Genomic DNA, 20,232 nt, shown 5'->3' on the forward strand with positions numbered 1-20,232 from the left:
CATACCTGCTTACAATCAGTGTGAAATAACTAAATATTGAATCTGATGAACTCAGATAAAGCACCGATGTCCTGCAGAACATAATAGTGCTGTGTGCCATTGGCTTTGTGTGAAGGTTTAAATATAACATTCTTTGCCAGGCTGAAGCAAGAAAGCATGCAGTGAGATGTGTCTAGTAAGAATGGTGGATGTGGTTTTATGCTTTTCAGGTCTGTAGTCAGGTCTTGCATTTTAAAGCAAGATGTTACCTGTAATGCTCTGTAGTGAGGGAGTGAGTAAAGGAGATAAAAATGAGTAAAAATGAAAGATGCTGTGCTATCAGTATCAAGGGTTGGGATTGATGTGAGATGGTCTGCATTTTATTGGAAAGATAAAGTAATGCAAGGTGCTCTACAGCATGTAGGGGATTGTGGTTTTAACAGCATTAGTGTGTTGATAGGAAAGTAGCTAATCTACAATATTCTGCAGCAGGAAGGGGTTAAGGTGTAATATCCATACCACTTAAATAATATTATTCCTACAAAAGGCTTTATGGGTAGAGAGTCTGAGGTCAGGGTTCATGCAGGCTCACTGCCCCTGTGTCCTGGCTGAGTGATGATGATGCTGGGATTTGTCTATATACCCCTGGAACCCCTCTACATATCTACAACTCCCGGTCACTCCAGATAAATATCCTCTGTGGGGCAACTGAACTCCACATGTTCCTGATAGAATTCTTGGAATGCCCTCCTAGAACAAAAGGAATTAACATAGTCATGACACTGTGTTGAGACAAAAGGTCATACTGACTCAACAGTAAGTATGCAATGACATAATGCCCCATTGTATCATACTGTCCTGAGGTCCAGAATATATTACTTATACCACTTGACATTCAGCAACTGACAACTTATTTGTATCAAACAATTGGTGCTACATTGGTGATATGTGCATGCCAATGCTCACTACAGTTGTTAATTGTAAATCCTATGCTCGACAATCTCTTTTAAACCAGTGTTATGTATTTGGAGTTCATTTTTGGTAGGTTTTACCAAAACAATTAGGTTATATACAAAAAAAGTGATTCTGTGCACTGTGCTCTTATGATGTACCTAGTCGGACCATTCCACTGTATGATAAGGAGTTTGTAAAAGAATAACCCTTTTTTTTGCACGACCACCAATGATCCATTTTATACTCACCCGATACATTCTGCCACACGTCGCATGGAGTCCTGTGAAACAAAGACGTGGCAGGCGAAGCGACTCAGAACAGGATGTTTTGTGATGAAGCCAAAATAACTAAATCAAAATGCAACACAAGAATAGTTAGGTGGAGCATAGAGGCATGCATTTACTCAAAATAACCCCACTGATCCATGCAAAAAACCCACATTACCGCAGCAGTTAAAGCATTTACAAGACCAAAAAGCCTGTATAATCCTCTAGAACCACAGGAATGGATGGACCCCAAACTAAACCTGGAATCCATACATCACATACCCACATCTGCCTACTATGGAATTGTCCCATTAAAACACCATGTTTGGTTTTTCCAGTAGCTGGAACTGCTAATGCCCATGATCTCACCAGCTGTTGCGTGGATGGCATCCACAGAAGGAAATATTCTTCATTTGGAAAAAATGACTGCAGCGTTCATCCTGCAAGAATTAAAATGACAGAACATAATAATATTATACAATAATATAACCTGTGCATAATAACTGGGATGGGAAAAGCAAATGCACAGAGGGGAGTAACATAGAAAGGCATTCCTGTCCGTGGCTCCCTCTCCAGCCCCACTACTCCCATCACTCCTCCCAACAAAGGTGCCTTAGTGCCTTTACCTCTGGTCGGTCATTGCCTCTCAGGATGAGTTTGACACCTCGCAGTGAGATCTCCAGCTCGCAGCTGGCAGGCGGTCGCAGATGTACAGTTAACTTCCTTGCAGTTGCAATCTAAAATTCATATACAGACTTCTTGTTATCAGGATACATAGTACTTAGTTTTCATACACAGTATGGGTGACACACAATGTAATATGTGTTTATGTATATTGTGTATTTGTGTTATTCTCTGCACAGTTAATTGTATGGCTTTGAACATTTATGCTTGGTTAACTATAGGTCCAACATTGCCACTACTGTTGGTGAAGACTCGGTAGTGGCCCCCAATTTTTATTGCATGCATAAAATGTGAGATTTTACTTTGACTGGGGATAATTTAGTTATTTCTTCAGTGTGTAGCTGTTTTACCTTTTGCATAGCTGCACACAAGATGCCATTGCCTTGATGATGCGGAACTTCCACTGATCCCAGAAACTGGACATCAAATACCTGGACCCAAGGGGAGTTACCCCTGATAACTGTATAGGAAGAAAATGTGTCTAGCAAGCATCTTTATCATACATGAAAATATATTCAGCATAATCATCACAACCATATGAGGGAATAAATCAGCAATGGTTTGGTACAGATCTTTTTCAGGGAGAGATGCAGCATTGTAACAACCACTTCATTGTTGGTTATTAATTAATTTGGTATTTGTGAAAAAGTGAAGGTAATCATCTATTCAAGTGTTCCATGGGTTCCAAAGCATCCCTGTAGATCCAACTAATTTCAAAACCTTGAATTTAAAGGGCTTTTCCCAACATGCCATATGCAGGGACGTAACTAGAAGCCTCAGGGCCCCGGTGAGAGAATTTGTTAAGGGCCGCCCCCACCCCAATCCAATCTACCCCCCTTCTCACACTATCTTCTCCCTCCCTTCTCACACTATCTACCCTCTCCCTACCCCCCCATTCTCACACTATCTACCCTCTCCTTACCCCCCATTCTCACACTATCTACCCTCTCCCTACCCCCTCATTCTCACACTATTTACCCTCTCCCTACCCCCCCATTCTCACACTATCTACCCTCTCCCTACCCCCCCATTCTCACACTATCTACCCTCTCCCTACCCCCTCTCACACTATCTACCCCTCTCCCTCCCTTCTCACTATCTACATCTATGTTGAAAACGACCGCTCGGCACCCCTTGGGCCCCCCTGACTGCCAGAACTCCAGGGCCCGGTCGCAGTCGTGACCCCTGCAACCCCGGTAGTTCCGCCACTGGCCATATGTTACATAAGATGGTTTAAAAGAGGACCACACAACTGCTTTATTATCTTTCTACTCTCCTTCATTGTACATTTTGTACTCAAGTGTTATCTCTAGCCATATCCAGACCAGACCACTGCTGCAAAGGGAACCTACCAACATTCTCTTTCACAGGACAGACAACCTCATGTGCATAGAAAGAAGGGAAGATTCCTCTCTCTCCAGTCCTCATATTATATCCTCTGCACCACGAACCATCTTCACACTCCACCAGCAGGGGATCATCAACATCTAGCTCCAGTTCATCTTCATGACGAGGGATAAACCTACCAAAGACACGTAAAGCAATAAAAAGGTGAACATGTAGGGAATAGTCAAACAAAACACAAAATCACAATTATGGTCTCACATTACAAAAAAGAGGCAGAAACAAACACAGAAATGTGGTCTAGATTGTGATTTCTTTAGCAAAAGGTAAGTTGCTTGACAAAGCTGTAACAAGAGCTACACATGTATTTGGTCCTTATGAGCAATACAACTTACCTGAACACAGCTCTGTGTGTCTGCTCTCGCTCTTCCCCATTAAGTACACAGGAAAAGAGCCCAAAAGACTCAGTACCTGTGGAGGTAAAAACCAAACATTTTAGTCATTCGTAACAGTCACACACAAAATAATTCACTAAGCACACCTAAGATTACAATTTACAATGGGAAATACTGCAATTTAAAAGTATAAGCACAAGCTGTGGTTATGTAATATCAGTAGCAAATATAAGGAATGGTTGTAATTACTGCATCACCAGCAAGACCACAAAGGGGTTTATTCACCAAAGGGGGAGTTTGCAGGACAGTTGTAACCTTAACTTACTCACTTCACTATGCACTATGAAGGTCCAACACTGTTTCTCCAACAAGAAGGACCAGGTTGGCCCTGTATAATGCAGAATTTGGTGGGTTAACCTTTGAGAAATCTCAATGATTTAACTCTACATTATATAGGGCCAGTCAAGCTCATCCTACAGAAGACACTGGTTTGGGTTTGTTCTTCATAATATAAAGTGGCTGAAACTACATCACTCTTGCAAACCCTCCTGACAATTCTTCTTCATCAGGCTAAGGTTAGGGTCCAAGCAATTGTACTAAAGTAAAGCACTGGTAGTCAGACCAAACTGATGAATCAGACAGAAGTTAATTTACTGAAGAGGAGTTTGCTAGTGATTTGGGGTTAGGTTACACATTTCAACTTCCTGGTTCCATATACAGTAAGAAATGCAACCTCGGTGAGCTTCTCCTGTAAGAAGGGATGAGTTTGCCCTTCATAACACAACTAAATCTGTTTGGGTAAGCCATCTCACTAGCCTGCCCAGCAATTCTGGAAAATCATACATGGTTAGCCATTCATAACAAATGAATTGAGGTGTTTAATAAACTATTTAGCATCATGCTTTTAGCGATTACATAGACACACTATGATTTCTGCCCTTCAATTGTAATACTCACTTGAAGATCTTGATGTGCTGTTCACAAAAACATTGAGAAATTTCTTGGAGAAAGGCATGTTAGGTTCTGGGGTGGAGTCCCCTGATGAGGACTCCTGCTCCTGAGCTTCAATTTCATCCCCAAATTCATCCTCTTCTAAGTCACCAGTTTCTCCGGCCCTCAACAGGTCACTGCCATCACTCAAAATGGATGTGCATCTCTGTAGACTAACTAGCTCTAATTGAGTGTGCTCATCTACTACCAGTGTGTACTTCATTGAATCATAAGCCAGAGAATCATCTAGATGTCGAGCCTCATTGGTTGGTGGGCCCATGAATGTTTCATCATCATGACAGCCTTGATATGGGGAGCTTTTTAAGCTTCTGTAGTAAGTGATATCCTCATCTTCCTCACAAGAATAGTCTAAGTTAAAACCATGGTTGGTTTTGGCTGTGGATATGTCAAGTGTTGCTTTGGTTTGATCAGTTTCCTGGCAGATATCATCACAAAGGTCATTATCCTCCAGGATGCCAGAGTCCAGATCACGGTCAATATCCCAGCCCTCCACTAGATCATGCTGCAGTTCCTCTGTTCTAGGCCATTGTTTCTGTTCTACTCTCTTTCTTGGAGACTGAGGGTGACATTTAGTTGTGTGCGATAATCCTTCTAAGTGAAGAGGAAGTCCTTCAAAGATTGGAGTGACAGTGTCACGTGAATCATGCACAAGATACAAACCTGGGCCAGCTTCTTTGTCTGTGTGGCCCATAGAACTCTGCAAAGTTTCCATATCTACCAGTTCAATGCTTTGCTGTATTGGGCTCAATTCTTCCGAATGATCTTTGGGACTGGCTAATTCAGCCTCCAGTTCTGGCTCAATGTTCTCAGGATCCAACTCAGATGCAGGAGAAAGTGTGTCACAAGATGGGCTTGTTTGCCTCTGGAAACACTCATCTGGACAGGTAATTGGATATGAGCCTTCAGATATCATTTTGTTTACGAGGTTGCTGAGTAGCCAAGGAGAGTCAGAATCCTCACTCAAGTCAGCCTCTGACTCAGAATCAGAGTCATACTCACTGTTTGTTTCTGTTTCAGGCATTAACTTGGGGCCAACTGGCAAATAAAATGATCGGCGGATGCTTTCAAGACTCCGCTCTTTATTGACATCTGGTTCTTCTTGGAGTGGTGCTTCATCTACATTCCAGGGACTGTATTCTTTCTCTGACTCCACCACAACTGGATCATTCTCTTCCTCTTTATCCAAGAGAATAGAGTCCTTGATGCCTTGTCGTCCACCATCCCCCTCACACACATGGTCTTGCTCAGGGTCAGACGTGGGAGAGCTCGCCTCTTCGATAGAGTTGGTGAGGTGAGAAGATCTGCCACTGCTTGAATCACTACTGAGATCCAATTCTGTCTCTGAAATAGAAGAGATCATGTTTCCCACCAGCCTTCCTCCGTCACAGGCAAAAGCTGCTTCAATCTCCCCTTCTACATCTGAGTCAGAACCTGGAGAGCTCAGGTCCTGGCTGCAGTGTCCAGTTGACATAAAGCGACCATGACTGGTTAAATCAGCCTCAATTCCAGGATCTGAAGATGGAGATGTTGTTTCATTGGAGGAATTAGAAAGATGTGCACGTGTGCCTGCTCTCCTGTCTGGGCTTACATCAGCATGGTGCTCTTGGGGTGGTGTAGTAACCCTAGATACTTCTTCTTGCCACTGACCCACATGAACAGATTGATGGAAACCAGCAGGCTGAATCTGGGGAACATCACTTCCCTCTGGCTTGCCCATCTCTGTCCCAGTGATGTCGCTTTCTGAGCCTTTGTGCTTGTCTAGCTCTGACTGGGAAACTTGGGGATGAGATACCAACCCTGCAGAATTGAAACATAGTATTAGCAATGCCTGAAGTAATTAAAAAACAAACATCTACTAACAGGATAAATGCATCCAAAGTAAAATAGATGCTTACAGAGGTGTTACAAAGACATTAATCCAGTTATTAAGACATAATCCAGTTATTAAGACACATAATATGAATATACCTGAAAATGAAAACACAAACCCAGCCTAAAGTAGATAATTATAGGGAATACAAACACTAATTTGAAACAAATTCTATTTTAGTAACATATTTTAAAAGGACACTACAGCCACTATATGTGCTTTAATGCATTTGATATAGGAGAGTCCTCTTTAACATTTTCTCCCCTTTATAAATGCAATTAAGGATTCCGCAGAATTCCTCTGTATGCATTTCTCTCGAACCCCACCTCCAGCTCCTTGGATTTTTAGTAGACGTGTTCAGCCAAACACAGCTCCTGCTTGGCACTGCACACAGCCGGTATACTCACTACCAGCCAGCTCGTCTGAGGATTCAAGGGGGTGTAATGAGACAGAAAGCAATTAATTGATAGGACTGCTTTCCTCCCACCGATTGGTTGCATCAAGCAGCCAAACATGGTGTGATAATTAGACAACTCAAAGGTAAGTATGCATATGCATTCTTTATTGGTGGGTCTGCATGATACAATAAACTATAAAAAAAAACACTTATTGCCATGTTCCGACATAATCTAAGTCTCTCACCTGTTTCATTCCTCTCGGGATCTTCCCAGCTGTCTCTCTGAGAAATGAACCCACTGTTGTTATTAAGTGTATCCTGAGATTGAGAGAATAGATAAATGTACACTGTATACCACAGTAAACAATCAATAATAACAATCAATAAAACACATTAACATTTCTGCTTTGTTTGTCTTTTAAAAATATATTTGTGTGCATTTTTCTAAAAGACGCATTGTGCATGCATGCAGGCTTCTGCAGGAGCATTTGCAATAAACAACTACACATGCGTTATTAACAGGTAAGTGATGAACGAGCATTCAAGCCACCCAATTATATGGCAGTCATATGGCTCCCCCATACTCTAATGCTGTGAAATATTCAGAAGTGTTTGTATACCACAAACACAAATGAATATATTAAAATACTTTTCTTTCCTAAATGGTTATGGAGAGATATGGAGAGAATATATACATAATAGCTTTGTCACTGTGGGAATTGTTGGTCATGCTAGGCAAGGCTCAATATAAGGTCCGATCAGGGTGCACATGCTGCGCTCTGATTGGTCCCTGTCCCACCCTGCAGTGCAATTCCTATGAAGCCAAGTGTCATCTGTTGCTCTCCCTGCCCCTCTGCACCCCACAGCCTCTCCCCGGACCGTCCAGCTTCACTATTATCCTCCCATCCCCCTATGTGTTTTGTGGTATTGAGCGTTGAGCCATTAGATTAAGTGTAAAAATGTAGTAAGTGAGCACCCTTACATTAAAAAGGGGGATTTAATTGCCCAAAAGGACGCTTGATTATTTCTCACCATGTACTGAACCCCAAGATTTTTGATGGTGGCCATGCCCACCTTTAAAGCTTCTAAGGCCACTCTGGCATAACGTGTGAGGTCCTGGCATGATAAGTCTATAATTTTATAGGTTTATTTGAACAAAAAATCCAGAATAACACATTTCAAATAAGTTATAAATTGATTTGCATTTTACTCAGTGAAATAAGTAGTTGACCCCTTTGCAAAACATGACTTAGTACTTGGTGGCAAAAGCCTTGTTGGCAATCACAGAGGTCAGGCGTTTCTTGTAGTTGGCCACCAGGTTTGCACACATTTCAGGAAGGATTTTGTCCCACTCCTCTATGCAGATTCATTAAGGTTTCGAGGCTGATGTTTGGCAACTCCAACCTTCAGGTCCCTCCACAGATTTTCTATGGGATTATGGTCTGGAGACTGGCTAAGCAACTCCAGGACCTTAATGTGCTTCTTCTTGAGCCACTCCTTTGTTGCCTTGGCCATGTCCGATCTACGACCCATTTTCAATGCCCTGGCTGAGGGAAGGAGGTTCTTACCCAAGATTTGAGGGTACATAGCTCCATCCATCGTCCCTTTGATGCGGTGAAGCTGTCCTGTCCCCTTAGCAGAAAAACACCCCCAAAGCATAATGTTTCCACCTCCATGTTTGACAGTGGGGATGGTGTACTTGGGGTCATAGGCAGCATTCCTCCTCCTCTAAACACGACGAGTTGAGTTGATGCCAAATAGCTAAATTTTGGTCTCATCTGACCACAACACTTTCACCCAGTTCTCCTCTGAATCATTCAGATGTTCACTGGAAAACTTCAGACGGGCCTGTACATGTGCTTTCTTGAGCAGAGGGACCATGCGGGTGCTGCAGGCGTAGTGTGTTACCAATTGTTTTCTTGGTGACTATGGTCCCAGCTGCCTTGAAATCATTGACAAGACCCTCCCGTGTAGTTCTGGGCTGATTCCTCACCATTCTCATAATCATTCAAACTCCAGGAGGCTATATCTTGCATGGATCGCCAAACCGATGGAGATTGACAGTTATTTTGTGTTTCTTCTTGGCGATGGTCTTGTAGCCCATTCCCGCCTTGTGTAGGTCTACAATCTTGTCTCTGACATCCTTGGAGAGATCTTTGGTCTTGGCCATGGTGGAGAGTTTGGAATCTGATTCATTGCTTCTGTGGGCAGGTGTCTTTTTTACAGGTAACAAGCTGAGATTAGGAGCATTCCCTTTCAGAGAGTGCTCCTAATCTCAGTTTGTTACCTGTATAAAAGACACCTGGGAGCCAGACATCTTGCTGATTGATAGGGGATCAAATACTTAGTTCACTTAGTAAAATGCATATCAATTTATAACTTATTTAAAATGTGTTATTTTTTGTTGTTATTCTGTCTCTCACTAAACAAATAAATTATAGACTGATCATGTCTTTGTCAGTGGGCAAACATACAAAATCAGCAGGGGATCAAATATTTTTTTCCTTCATTGTACACACGAACATATTGGCTCTTACAGCACACCTTTCTCCCCATTATCTACCACCATTTTCTTCCAATCATCTACCCACCTTTTTCTCCCCATCATCTACCCCCTTTTTCCCCATCTCTTACTTTTCTCCTTTCTCCTCTTCCTCTCTCTTTCTTCCACACTGTAATGGGAGTGCGAGGTCACTTCAGACCTCTGCTTTGGCACTCCTTGGAAATGCGCACAGTGATTAATGCTGAGTGCCAGGATATGAATCACCCGGCATCAATTGGGTGGCGAAAATGCTAGACGAAGTGACAGACCACGCAACTATGATCTCCCCAACCAGTCCTGCTCATTGGGCTGTGGGCGCCGCCTTGACACCTGTTACCCAGACCAGCCCTTGTGGTGCCTGGGTGCAGTGCACCCGACGCACTCACCGTGGCACGGCCTCGTTTCCCAGTAGGCCAGTCCAGCCATGTAACCTGTGGTCTCACCTGAAGGCTATCTGGCAATTGTTATTCAAACCTTCCTCTACATTCAGTTCTGACCATTTTAAGGAGTTGGTTTATCCCCTCTGACTGTGTCACTGTGATTCTACTGTACAATTCTTATAGACCTGCCTATTCCCCACAATAAATTGATGTATTATTCCTACACACAAATGCTAACAGAACACCCTCACACATGCCAACAATATATGTTGACCTAAACACTAAAACCATACATGAACATATGCACACTCTAATGCCATACTGCAACACACAAACCTGCTAACACGCACAATCATTCTGACTCAAAACACTTACAAGTATATACACACTCTCTCCCTCTCCCATCATCCATGCAGATCCATGCACCCTATACTAACGCACACACACACACATCCTGACACAGTACAATAACACTCACACTCTAACATCATACAGTAACACAAACAAATGGTAACAGAATACAATCACACATGCTAACACCCTATGCTCACATACACATTAAGACCATAACTAGCATATGTGTCGTTTACACTCACCTTAGCGAACCCCTGGGTATGACCAGTACTTTTTTGAAGATTGTTTTTATGTTACAAACACCAAAGTCTATTGTTAGCATGTCTCATGTTTATGTCCTATAATCTTTTTTACCTGTGTTCGAGGAGCAGACAGTCTGAGGGTGCTAGGTCTATTTTTAAGGGTATCCTCATGTGAGTGAGGTGAGGGACTTGGGGCAGGTGGTGCCTCCAGTTGCTTCCTGTTTTCTTGGACTGCAATTTCCTCCTCCTCCTCTTCTTCCTCTTCTTCATCATCCTCATCCTCATCAATCATCTCAAATTCCTGAAAATCCTCCTGGAAACTACACAAAACGTGGGATGGATCACACCGTTCAAACCCAAGACCCTCCTGAGTGAGAGAGAGTGGAAAACAGCCTGTCAAATATGCGGAGGTAGATATAAATACTAAAGATTAATGATATACTCCTATTTTACTGCACCCAGAAAAAAATGAAGCCGCTTGATGTGATAGAATTCCTAGAAACATAGTCAACAATATTACCCTCTTCTGCTTCTACAACAAGGCTATTCAACTTACTCACCACCATCCCCACGATGAAATACTTTGCTACATTAAATCTAATCATCTTATTCTTTTTAATATACTTCACATTCTGTGCTTCCTTTAACCAGTTACATACAAGTATTACTATTTTTTACATCTTAATTAATTTTACTACATTAAATCGCCACTGCATACTCTTTCCAATCCCCTAATTCACTAAAGCTTTTGCCATTTCACCTATGCCCCTGAAACTGTCCGTCCTGTTGTGTTTGTGTCATTTACAAACAGATATACTTACCTTTAAATAATGTTAATACAGTGAAGGTGTTTAAGAAAGAATGGGATAGGCACAAGGCTAAGATAGATGTAAGATAAGGCCTGGGACTAAGAAAACGTATTCAGAGGTTGGGCAGACTGGATGCACTGAATGGTTCTTATCTGCCATCACTTTCTATGTTTCTATTTTGCAATATTACAAAATATTGAAAATAATGGGTCCCAACACAGTAAGCCAATATCTTATCCACACTACTGTTTTAATGTAAAAAAGGCAGAAAAACAAGAAGAAGCAAAGAAGAAGCACAACTCTGAAGAAGTAGACCGGGCATATAGAAGAAGTGGGCAGAGAAGGTATGGAGACTTTGAGAGTCTGAGTCAGTAAGTAAGAGCGTGAGAGAGTGTCAGAGAGAATGAGTGTGTGAGATAGTGTGAGCGAAAAAGCAACTAAATGAAAATACGGAGCTCACTGCTTCTTTCCGTTTAGTTGGAGGTCCCTCCTCATTTTCTGACATTCATACTAATTAATCTGCTAAATTTGAAATAATTATGCGTCACTTTACTATACAATAAGGATTGTCAGAGTTACCTTATCACAATGGTCTGAGTCATAGTTCAGCCCGATTCCACAGTCATCTGTGATTTCTGATAAATCTTCATCATCAAATTCCTCCAAACTGATGTCTTGTGATGGCCTAAGAAGCAATAGGGCAATTTAAGCATGACATACTGTACATTGGAAGGAAGGGAAATGAAGGTGAGTGATAGGAATAGTGAAGGTTGAGTAGGAAGAATTGGAAATAGCCTAGAATACCACAGTGAGAGAAGAGGAGAATGAGAAGATGATCTTCAAAGAAAAAACAGAATAGGACAGAATTCCTTACAGATTGGCTATAAGGCAGAGGAAAGACTTAAACATTATTTTTTCTCCTAGAAAACCAACTGCACACTATCTTTTTTGCATTAATATAAATTTGATACAAAATAAAGGCAGCATTTTATGAAGTACATAGGAGCTGAGTTTCCTACTGGCTGTTAGATTTTACATATCTCCATATCACTTAAAGCCAACCAATTCTGTAGTGACAAGGGTGAAGGCTGTGCTAAGGGAAGCCTATATTATTACATTCTTAACATCAAAATGACTCCAAGCTTAAACACATCACACACCAAAGTATTGTTTTAATCTATACACGCAGAAACAAGGTGAAGCCACCCTTTTGCTTAAAGGTCTAGGTAGCAATGGATAAGTGCCTGTTCCACCTAAAACACTTTCTTATTGTTAATGAAATAGGTCTCTATCTGAGGTGGCCCACCTATACTTGTTTATACATTTTGTTAATATTGTAAATACTTTGTCTTCTGATACATTGTTTTATTAGACAGATTCTGTCTTTTCTACCAACTGCATTTGGTTAGATGCAATATTAAGAAGGCAATGTATAGAAGGTCATAATAACTGATGATAACTTTGAGAAGGTCATATCTATTACATCTTAGTATTTTGTAGTGGCGTTATAGTACTTATATTTGGTCATAATTATTGTGATGGAGCAGTTCAAGCAGTTATCAAACATATTAGTATGGTAATTAACTGTCAAAAATACCTGGGGTAATCCAATCATGTGAAAAGAAAGATAAACATGACTCACTGCATTACTGGATGTGACCTTTATAACTCACCTCAAACCGGTGATTGAGGTAATTGTGTTCCAGCAAGGATCTCAAGATCCACGTGGTAGGACTGAGAGCCAGCTCCTGCTGAACTCAGTAATACACAGCAATGTCTCTTTTAGTTCAAAGCTGAACTTGACACAGTATCAGTTTTCTGCTAACTGCAGGCAGGACTTCTCATTACTGCCCTTTGTAGCCTGTTCCGGTAGTAGCTTTGAAGAGCAAATAAGCTCTTAATCATGTATGTATTTTTTTTTTTGTACAAATGAATTTTTCTCACCAGCTGCTGAACAGCACCCATCAGCAGGTGGCCCGCAGACTGCAGATGAAACATTTGTGCCCCTGGCTGCACAGACTTCAACTTCAACTCAGGTACAACTGGGTTTGGAGGCCCACGGGGGAAGTTCTCGCCATGATATTTATACATTATTTGTTAATAGTACAGTGATCTCCCTGCTCCCTCATACTCGCTGCCTTGGCGTCACCCTTGACTCTGACCTGTCATCCACCCCAATCTGTCTTAAATATCTGCAGTCTCCATATTAAAAACATTGCCCACATTCATCATTTCCTAACAAAAGATGCCATGATTATCTCCCACCTTGACTATATTAACCCTGTCCTAGCTGATCCCTATAATCCACTATGAACACGGCTACCAGCTCTCTCTAGGGCTGCCCCTATCCTCTGGAATGCCCTCCCCTAGACTATCTGTCTTTCCCTATCCCTTCAATCCTTCAAAAAATCCCTCAATACCCACTCATATTCCTTAGCTCACTTTTCCTAGTCCCTCTCCTACAATACTTATGCTACTGTGGCTGGTCTTTCCCTAAAAGTGGCACTTTTACCTCTTGTATAATGCACCCTAACTCTAGTTTGTATGCTTGTTTAAACAGGGCCCTCCTCAACTGTTGTTTCTATAAGTCTAATTGTTATGTTATCTTCTACTTGTCATGTACTGTTTGCCCATTGCACAGCACTGCGGAATATGATGGTGCTATATTAAACAATAAATAATAATAATAATGAACTCAATTTGGCATTGAAATGATATTGTCTAAGTTATACTCCCCGTACATATGCTGCATAAGTGTTCCAACTTTCTACTGTCTATAGAATTTATTTTGATGGACTTTTTATTGCTTTTAATGTAATATGTTTTATGCAGTCATACTGTAGACTAGAATCTACAGCTATATATTTGATATTAGTCAGGAAGCTGAATCACAAACCATGCATTTTCCATCCCCACTGTTAGCACCAATTAAGGTTTCGATGGGTCACTGAACTGAATTGAGAAAAAAAGCAAAATCCTTCTGTAGATTCTAGCACTGCCTACCAGAGACTGCTAAAAAAGCACCTGCTGCGTAATCATAAACCTTGCACATGGTTCCAGCCCACACAGGATACCTGCTGCATAAACTGTACCACTTGTATTTTCTATGCATGCTCTGGACAGCGGGAATGTACTTTATTTTTAATACACCTATTTCAGTGTTAACTAGAAGAAAATAAGAAAAAAAAATGGTAACCATTAAATGCGTGTTTTTCCATGAGCCACAGGGTTGATAAGCATTGCTAAACTGCATATTCATTTGTACTGGCATTTAATGGGGCATATTAACCAAAGTGGACATAATATATCTATGAGAAGAGGTATTTTGATGAGTTACATCAGTTGAAAACATAGATCAGTTTTGATAGGAATCGCTGCAGTATTTGCCAGAACCAAAAGAGTCCACAGCAGACAGCACCAAAAGTAAAGATGAGGTATGTGGCAAAATATGGCAATACTAGCCTAACAATTCTTATAACTTCAATCTTACAGTAATTTAACTCATATAGAGCCAAACACACAAATATACCAATAAACTGACTCACTCTGACAACATGCACACACACTCTCTATTTTTCTCTCCCAGGCGAATTAACCCTAGGGTTATCCAAATCTCTAACACTATGCATCGACACACACATTCGTGCTAACACCACACACTAACACCCACTCCTCCACAAACACACACGCTAACACAAAATCATAACATGCACACACTCTAACAACCAACAGAATATTACTGTGACAACCCTACTTCCATCACTTGTACTCAGGAAGAATGGTGCTGTGTTAGCCAGTAGAATAGACAATGTTGAAGATTATTTTGTGATAAAGAAATCATAAAAGAGGAGATGGCATGCTATCTTTAATGCTTCTTTCTTTAATACTATACTTTAGTTTCCCTGCATTGTTAGAAAGAAAGAAAGAAAGAAATGACATATTGTCTGTCCCTGTGAATAGCCCTTTTCAGGCATTGATTGGTTCTCAAGATGAAAATAAGCGCTAGATCTTACTACACAAAGAGTTACACACACTCTTACATGTGGAAACACTACAAGAATGTTGGCCTCCAATTTCTTCCAAGATGAAGTGGCACACACATGTTGCTTACCAAGTAAACCTGCTCATTGTAACAAGGCCTAAAAATATGTTGAAAATATATGTACTTTAGTACAGGCCTCTGACCATTGCCTCTGGCCTCCAATGTTACTCTTAACGGTTGAAAAGCCACTGTACATTTCCTGCCATTAAGGAGACCATTGTATATCCCAAAGAGAATCTAAATACCTCTTTCCTTTCCTGTTGCCCTTTTGGGTGGGTATTATTATATCACAATGCTCTACAGCCCATAAAAGGTAAATGGTGTAAATAGCCGTGCCCCTAATCACACTCCATCCTCCAAAACAGTGCCCCTCTTTAGCCAACCGAAATGCAGAGAGGCATAGCGTGGCTTTGGAACTATTTCATCATAATTATTATTTCAGCTTACTTTTTTATTTCCAGAGAGCCCCACAGTTCCTGTTTTCATATGGGAGTTATACTGCTAAGCAAAAACATCTATTTCATACAGCAAAGAAGGCCGTTTTGGATACTTCTGCCCTGAGCCATTTGACAAAATATAGTTTCCCCCTCCTCTGTGTTCACAAGTATACTGAAATATTACCCATGTCTCATTGTACTAATTTAGTGTAAGTGTTCTGTTGCAGAACTACACTTCAGAACATCATGGGCATCTAGTGGGTAAACCAAGTGGGCCAAGGTCTGGAACAATTCATACCCCATCATGGCTGGCTTGCCCGTCTCCATTAGGGGAGAATGCAATTATTCTCAAGTTGTATTTTGAATATCATTTTCATCCATTTTATTTTTAAAAGTGAACATGAAACTGCATTACTTGAAACAGGACTTTCATAGGCGTATTCTGTATTAGGCCAACTATACATAATCACCAAGGTATATTTGGTGATCATGCAGGGAGCACCAGTGCTGATCTCCCTAAATGTTCTAATTACATTATGTAGGGCTGTGTCCTACTGGCACTGCCTTCATAGTGTTCTGTACTCTGTGATACCCAACATTCTGGGGCAGTGAGGATATCTACCATGGAACTGAGTTGTAGTAAAGCTGTGCAAATGACCTGGGTCAGGCCTAGGGCAGCATTCAAATTAAAAATACCACTGCTTAAAGACAATGAAGGAACCAAGTAAGTAATGGCTGACAAATGAAATAAAACGGCTTATTTTAATATAATGTATATATGTAAAAAGAGGTACATCAGTTGTAAAATTTATAGAGTTCTTACTGAGATCTAACACTTATATCTGAGACATACTGCATTCATCAAACATATTATTAATATTATTTTACCGCAATATCAGTGGTTATTGACCTGTGAGCCAATACTAAAGATGTCCTCTACACAGATCTCTCTACTCTCTCACAGATGGAAAAGCATTACCAAAGGATAGCATCACATTACATTACTACATTAATACTGCATTTATCACTGCTGTGATGCTACTTCACATTAACGGCATGACAGATTACAGAGAACTAAACAGACGCTAACAAGCATGTAACACCGGCAACCAAAAGACTTCATGATGCATAAGTGGGCCATTTGATTAAGTCGCTAATAACAGTTGCTGCTAATTATATACGGTATATTACCAGATATGCACAAGGTAATTTTTTTTAAAGGGTTTTCTTCAATTTATTGTTTCCATAATAATCAACAGCTGATGACATTTTCTGAGACAAACATTTATATCTAAACCAAGGTACATAAATTTGACAGCGTGTGTGTGTTTTGGAATAGATAAATAGATAGATTAATCGATCAATCAACCATGTAAAGACACACTGTTATACTAATGAGCATATAGACATAACACATATATGAATCTTTGATACTCTACAAAATATAACAATGCCAAACAATAAATCTAATAATTAAAGAAGGAAAAATGGGTCTTTCCACAATATACTCCAAAATTGCAATTAGAAATGTATCAAAGACTAAGTGATTCGTTAATCACATTGTTTTATTCTTACTGGTTTAATAACCCTGCCTTTACAATCGAGGCTGTAATGATGTCCCCTGACTGTGCAAAACGTAAACCTATGTGTCACATTGTACTGTACTAAAGCCATTGTACTAAAGTCATTGTACTGCTTGTTCTTGAGTGCAAGGGTTTTTATTTAGGTCTCAAGGTTAATGGGCACATGCTCAAGGTCACACATTCTTGAGTTACTCATCCGTATGACAATAGTTCAGTCTCAAGCATAGTACCATCTTATACTGGTACTTCATTGCTTAAGTCAATGGCTGCATACTCCCTGTCAATGACTACAAAAAAAAGAAGCGAGTGAGAGAAACCAAGTGTGCGTCATAGATTCTGATTCACTAAGTAGAGGGATTCTCCGTACGGATCTCAAGAGAAAGTACTCGCCGTATTTCTGGGAAATGTCCAGCTCTCTGGTAAAATTCCAAGATGGCTGCTTCCTGTAGCTGCTGTAATTTGAAGCTGAGACAGCCTAATGTATGCCTGCTGTGCATATGAGGACCTCTAAAAGTTGTGGATCCCACTTATCAGCTAGACTGTGCATTATGGAACTCCTTAGGGTTTCAGTGACAACAAGAATTACAACTATTTGGTTACCACAAATGGTGGCAATTAGTGGGCTTAAGTGGTTAATATTTTAAAAGATCTCAGGGTCACAGTTGCTAGACAGATCTGGGGCTGATGCATATTGAATTATTGCTAATTATAGGGATATTTTTATTTTCCTTTATTTGTTTTCTATGGGCTGTATTTACAATTAAGCAGTACAATAGTATTTTATTATTCACATTATTTGGGGGATCATTGCTGTTAGGTATCAGCCGTAAGCACTAAGCTATGTAGCAGATTAGCATGTAATAATGTTTTGGGTTTTTTCATATATTTCTATGTATAATATTGTTTGCATTATGTACATGGTGTTTATATACGATTCCTCAATGTATAAAATGCTAAGACAAGCTTAAGCCACACATGGTTAGATACAGTAGGGCCTAAAGGCCTAGGGCACACATTTTTGTCTTCATTCATATGTTCTTGTATCAAAATGTATAAAAGTGCTACAGAATCTGATGGCATATATATATATATATATATATATATATATATATATATATATATATATATGTATATATTTATATATATACTGTATATAGAGAGTCTATTGTATGAGGCATTACAGTACACCAAGGATGATGCAGTGGTCAGTGTTATCTCTGTGCAGAGTCTGGTGTTGTATATATATATATATATATATATATATATATGTGTTTATATATATATATATATATATATATATATATGTATATATATATATATATATATATATATAGATATAGATAGATAGCATTACTGCAGTATTAAAGAGTCTGTGCAGAGCTGCCCCTCTTTGTGGAATAAATCAATAAATCCTGGAGCGTAAATTACGTAAATTCTGCTATTTAGGCCACAGGGCTAATTGTTTACTGGTTACACTGGTTACATGTTAGATGGGCGGTTATAGCTGGTGCATGTTGAGGACTACTGTATTTCCACAAGCATAAGGTTCATGGATGTAATATTACCAGGGTTAATAGTGTTTACATGTGTATTGTTTTTATGTTGTTGGCTAGTATTATGTATATGCTCATTAAGGTTTATGTGGTAATATATATATATATGCATTAACTATATTTTGTAATATGTTATTATATTAGAAGCCTGTTTACATACAATGTTATACACATGTGTACCCCATGACGTAATACTATGTACCCCCCCAAAAAAAAAAACCACCATCACAGGCACATGCTGTAGTATGTTGCCCTGTGCTGTGATTATTATTACCCTGCCCGCAACCCATGCTTCCCAGTCTACAATCAGCGTCAGCCACCTTGCCCAGTGCCGGGCCAGTGGTGCATCCCCATCCAATGCCAGCTCGCAGCAACTATGCCTGGTCTCACCTGCAGCCTGGTGGGGAGAGGGAGTGGAAAGTGGAGAGAGAAAACATCTCAGCTCGATCCGCCATCTTCAGACAGAGAAGAGATGGACTGGGAGCGGATCATACACAGACACACCCTGGGGACAGGGAGAAGTGGACAGTCCAGGCCTCTAGAGAGACAGAGCGCTCCGAATGTAGACGGAGAGACAGCAGGAAATATATAGTCCTACAGAAGGCAGGGATCAGTACTGGAGACAGCGCCCATCCACAGCTCTGCGGAGACCGTCACTCGATCATAGACATCTCCTGCACTGGCGGTGTCTCTCTCTCTCTCTCCTCCTTTTGCTCGCCACCTCTCTCTCTTCAGAGGTCAGTCTCTCGACAGTCTAGAGCAAGTGTCTCTATGTCTCCCCTTATTTGCGACGGGTTCCTGCGGTTTGATGCAGTCACATCCAGGAGAGACTGCACAAGCCAGTAACCAATACACAGAATGGGGGAGGGGAGAGGGAGGGAGAAAAAAGGTGGGGAGAGGAGGAGAGAGAGAAATTGTTGTGGAGGAAAAGGAGATTAAAGGAAGAATGGTAATAGGACAAATAGGTAGGGGATAAAAGGCAGATCGCGTGGAATGGGGGATCGGATGAAGTTCTCATTGGAGGAGGAATAAGCAGACCCAGCAGCGATAGTACACATTCAGGAGCTGTCCGGCGTGTGGTGCTGAAGCAGGAGAGCGGACGCTCCCTGCCTCCTCTGCATCATCAGCAAGACAAGGCTTATACAACACTAGCACAGATTCAATAAATAATCACACATCCATTTATTACAGAGATAAGTATCTGTTCAGGCGAATGCAGGATTCCTTTATTATCACTAAAATGCGAGATAATAGACATGACAGGCATGAATAGCGCTTAGTACATTCTAATAAGAAACATCGGATGCAGCATTTGTTTGTTTGAGAGATGAGGTAGAGATGAGGTGGATTTAGGTTGTGTCCATCTTCATCCTACATTTCCAAGTTCTAC

The 20,232-nt window shown here is 40.6% G+C and overlaps 1 protein-coding gene across 1 annotated transcript; it reads right to left on the reverse strand.

The window, feature by feature from the left end:
* Nucleotides 1-333: 333 nt before the first annotated feature.
* On the reverse strand, nt 334-19,690 carry MAPK8IP2 (mitogen-activated protein kinase 8 interacting protein 2). Its single transcript, XM_053462778.1, has 12 exons — nt 19,233-19,690; nt 11,807-11,912; nt 10,531-10,785; nt 7,146-7,218; nt 4,580-6,430; nt 3,623-3,698; nt 3,236-3,405; nt 2,234-2,343; nt 1,826-1,936; nt 1,569-1,639; nt 1,182-1,280; nt 334-729 (listed from the first exon to the last, which is right to left on the reverse strand). The coding sequence occupies exons 1-12, from the start codon at nt 19,295-19,297 to the stop codon at nt 657-659; spliced, it is 3,060 nt and encodes a 1,019-aa protein (XP_053318753.1). The 5' UTR covers nt 19,298-19,690; the 3' UTR covers nt 334-656.
* Nucleotides 19,691-20,232: the final 542 nt, after the last annotated feature.

This window comes from Spea bombifrons, chromosome 4, assembly GCF_027358695.1.
Source record: "Spea bombifrons isolate aSpeBom1 chromosome 4, aSpeBom1.2.pri, whole genome shotgun sequence".
Classification (NCBI taxonomy): Eukaryota; Metazoa; Chordata; class Amphibia; order Anura; family Pelobatidae; genus Spea; species Spea bombifrons.

Coding starts and splice junctions, on each gene's coding strand:
- MAPK8IP2 (XM_053462778.1), bottom strand. CDS start 19,297: ATGGCGGATCGAGCTGAGATGTTTTCTCTCTCCACTTTCCACTCCCTC. Junction 11,913..19,232: donor CTCTCCCCACCAGGCTGCAG/GTGAGACCAGGC, acceptor ATTGCTTCTTAG/GCCATCACAAGACATCAGTT. Junction 10,786..11,806: donor ACTCAGACCATTGTGATAAG/GTAACTCTGACA, acceptor TCTCTCACTCAG/GAGGGTCTTGGGTTTGAACG.